This window comes from Tupaia chinensis, unplaced genomic scaffold, assembly GCF_000334495.1.
Source record: "Tupaia chinensis unplaced genomic scaffold, TupChi_1.0 Scaffold000154_1, whole genome shotgun sequence".
NCBI classification, from domain to species: domain Eukaryota; kingdom Metazoa; phylum Chordata; class Mammalia; order Scandentia; family Tupaiidae; genus Tupaia; species Tupaia belangeri.
The window spans coordinates 2,255,057-2,258,785 of record NW_006159625.1 but is presented as its reverse complement, the minus strand read 5'-3'; the positions used below and the strand labels follow the sequence as shown (position 1 = coordinate 2,258,785).

Below are 3,729 nucleotides of genomic sequence, written 5' to 3'. Positions count from 1 at the left end.
CAGACTCGGACCGCAAGCAGCCGCTCCTGCGCCCGCACGGTCTCGATCCTCGCCTCCCGACCCCGCCCCTACGCAGTGGAGGTCCAGGCCGCCAGGAGAGCCAAGTCTACTCCGGGCCGGGACCGGGACGCAGGGGCCAGAACCCCAGGGTCCGGCGGCACCAACCGGCCCCCGGCCCCCGGCCCACTGGCCCTGCAAGCGCTGCGCTCGCCGCGCCCCAGCCGCCCGTATCTTGTACCGCGGGAAAAGCGGGTCCTCTTCCAAGATGGGCCGCCAGGGCTCGGGGGGCGCCGGCACTACCGGGCGCTCCATGCAGCGCTCCCAGAGCCGCAGCAGCCTCTCCGCCTCCTTCGAGGCACTGGCCGGCTACTTTCCCTGCATGAACTCCCTGGATGAGGAAGAAGGTGAGACACCCGTTCTCCCGTAGTTGGTGTCTCTTGACTGTTTAGATCTCGAAAAGTCAGTGGCTGGAGGCTTGGCAGGGGAGAGCGAACTCCCAGTCGCCCTGTCCGTGCCCCTCCGCTCTCGGGTCTGGGCTGGGCCGGCTGAGCAAAGCGGCTGATGGTTGTTGGGAGAGCTTGGCGGGCGCACACTGAGAGGGCTGGCCTGGGGAAGTTGCGTTACCAAGTGCTGGGAACTTGAATGGGATCGGAGACTGGTGGGCGGCGAGGCGGCACCCGGCGCGTGCACCCCGCGCGGCTTGATTTTTTGTACTCCGTCTCGGTGTTAGCATGTGGTCTTGAAAACTAAAGGGAAACGCAGCTGCAAGACTGAAACAGCAATCAGTCTGACACCCGAGGTCCGGATGAGGGGGAGCGGTTAACAGCGGCCAGGTCGAGGGTTGATGGGACTGAAGGCGAGTTTGTGCTAAGGACACGTGGAATCTTAGAAGGCACACTACTGCCTGTCTGATGCGGGTTGTCTGTCTCAGGTCTGAGCGCTGCTGTTGTAATCAAAGTGATGCAAATACCTGGGACAGGGATTCACAGATTAGAACTTTTCACTAAGTGGTTTGGCATCTCATAAAGTTTTGGATTGCACAAATACACTCATCATGTATTTGCTTCATGCTAGTAGCAAATGTGTTCATCTTTAGATACAAACCCAGAAGTTACAGTGTATATCATAATAGTATAGTATATCATAACATGTAACTATTATTATATATAATAGAATTTGTTTTGCTTTTATTCCATGATAATCAGTGACCTCAATTAGCAAATCTTTAGTGAGCCTGATTCAGAAGAAACTAACGACCTATTCTAAGAACAGGTGAAAGTAATTGTTCCCCTATTTTTCCTAGTGAAGTCTGAGAGGGGGAGGTGGAAGGTAGAGATTTGACAATATGTTTGGAAAGCGGTCTTCACACTAATCCATTGCTTGGAGCTATTGAAATTCCTTCTAGGTTAGTGCTACAGTGTCAGTCTGATACAAATCAATACAGACTTAACAGTAGGGCATTAGTCTTCTGCTGCACTTGTTTGTGCATTTCCATGTACTTGTCTTCTGTAATGAAGTATTTCCAATGCTAAGAAATGTAGACAAGTCAAGAGATTAAAAAATTAAATTTGTGGGACCAGCAGATGGCATAATGGTTACATCACTGGACTCCCACATGGTTGACTGTGTTCAAGTCCCGGACACAACAGCTTAAAATTCAGGTGGGGCATGTGTGTGCACGTGTCCAAAATCCCAAGAGGAGAATGGAGGAGAAGGGATTGTGGCATGGCCATCCCCGTGTGGGGTGGGTTTTTGCTTTCTCTCTTTCTCTCCAGGAAGCACACCACTCTACAGCAAAAATCTCTCTCTAAAAAGTAAAAAAAAATTAAATAAAAAATTAAAAATTGGCTAAGTGGGGACCAGCAATGGTGTAATGGTTACATCACTGGACTCCCACATAGTCAACCACAGTTCAAGGCCCAAATACAGTGGCTTAAAATCATGTCTAGCATGTGTGCATATGTGTCTAAAATCCCAACAGGAGAACGGAGGAGAAGGGATTGCGAGACATGGCCATCCCCCCTGGGGAGGGAAATGATTTCTTCTTTCTGTCTCTCTGTCTCTCCAGCAAGTGCATGTGCCCTCAAAATTAAATAAATAATTTGGCCAAGTGAATGAGCATAACTGTAGCTGGAACTTTCGGGACTTCCTATTAGCCAGGCACTGTTCTAGGAATTTGATGTATGTTTGCTCTTTTAGGTCCACAGCAACCTTATGAGGAATTCCTCTTATTATCCCCATTCATAAATGAGAAACTGAGGCAGAGGCAAATCCAGAAACTTACATAGGGTCACCCAGATAGAGGGTAATAGAGGAAGCAGTTGAAGATAGGCAGTCAACAACACAGCTCATGCCTCAACACCCACACTCTACCAGCTATTACTGGCACATGCGTGGCCAGGGTCACATACCTGGTCTGTGGTAAGGCTAGAGTTCAACCCAGGTGTTCCTGAAAATAGATATTTGAACAAATACATGTATTATATTGTTATGGGCTCACTTCCCAACTTTTCATTTTCACACTGTCTCCCGTCTCAAGTTTGGTTCAGATAAGTGATCATGATTCTTCTGTAAGTTATAAGTAATACGGTTGGATTTAAAAATACCACCCTAGATGCCTTTTTAATACAGTGAGAAACACTTACATAAATGTGGAAATGTTTCAAAATGTAAAGTATATTCATTTAACCTTGGCTCCTCTTGACTAATCCCAAAGGATGTTCCTCCACATACACATGGGAAATTGGAACAGATTTCTGTCCCATAATATGGCTTCTCAAGTTGCCAAGACAAAATGTTCCAGAAAGAAGGCAGCGTTTTAAAGTAAACCATACAGTACTCTGCTAATAACTCGAAAGTAGGCTCCCCCCATCAATGAGTGATCGTTCACTGGTTTGATAGTCATTTTACAGCTGTGAGAAGAAATCCTGACTTTTTTGGAATAGTTTGCAGTAGTTCCACCACCCTTGGAAAATCCTGATTTCCGAAGCTATGTCAGCATACCCTGCTGAGCCGTACATGTTAGCCATCACTGATGTAAAGCAATGCTTCCCTACAATATCCACTGACGCACCGCACGTGACACATGGCGATTCTGTGCTTGACGTACGCAGGCCTACGCGGTTACGTCCTAACTGTGAGGCCCTTTCTAATTTATAAAGTAAACCCATCCCAGCAGAAGATTTGCACAGTGGTTGGGAACAACTTGGCTAAAGGGACCTGTCGTCTACAAAACATTGTGATTTGTTCAAAGTAATCGTCAGTTTAGTCAGCCAGTCTGACTTGAAAGCTAGTGTTTTCTTTTTCTTTCTCTTTTTTATTTGCTTTTTTGTGTGTCTCTTCAGAAGTAGTGCAATAGCTAAATAGTGGGTCATCGGAAAACTCATGATGTATTTTTCTTTTTTTATATATGCAATAAATATAAATATAAATATAACCAGTAATCTAAAATATTCTCTGTCTTCCAGTTCCAAATCCTCATGGCATTCTTGTATAGCTGCTTATCCAGGCATTGCTCAAAAAAGTGCTGAAAAATTTACAAAGAGAGATCCTTCTCATTCATGTGATAGCAGCTATGAGAATGAATTAAGTGGTATGATCCGTAGGCTCTTAGAGTCTATAAAGTTAGGTAGACATTGATAGAAGGAATTACGGAATTCTAACCATGACAGATGTTGGAAGGGGAAGGTACAGAGTGCAATGCAATGAGAGGTTATAAGAAAGCCTAAT

General features: G+C 46.0%; 1 protein-coding gene across 4 annotated transcripts in view; it reads left to right on the top strand.

Moving 5' to 3' along the window:
• RIMS2 (regulating synaptic membrane exocytosis 2) overlaps positions 1 to 3,729 on the top strand; it is a 409,264-nt gene that overhangs the window by 377,960 nt on the left and 27,575 nt on the right. Inside the window, exon 1 of one of the 4 annotated variants that reach the window (XM_027770702.1) lies at positions 229 to 404. The exons of the other annotated variants lie outside the window; for them this stretch is intronic. Within the exon in view, the coding sequence (XP_027626503.1) occupies positions 266 to 404 (139 nt within the window). The 5' untranslated portion in view covers positions 229 to 265. Of the gene's footprint in view, positions 1 to 228; positions 405 to 3,729 lie in introns of those variants that run through there. 4 annotated transcript variants of the gene reach the window in all.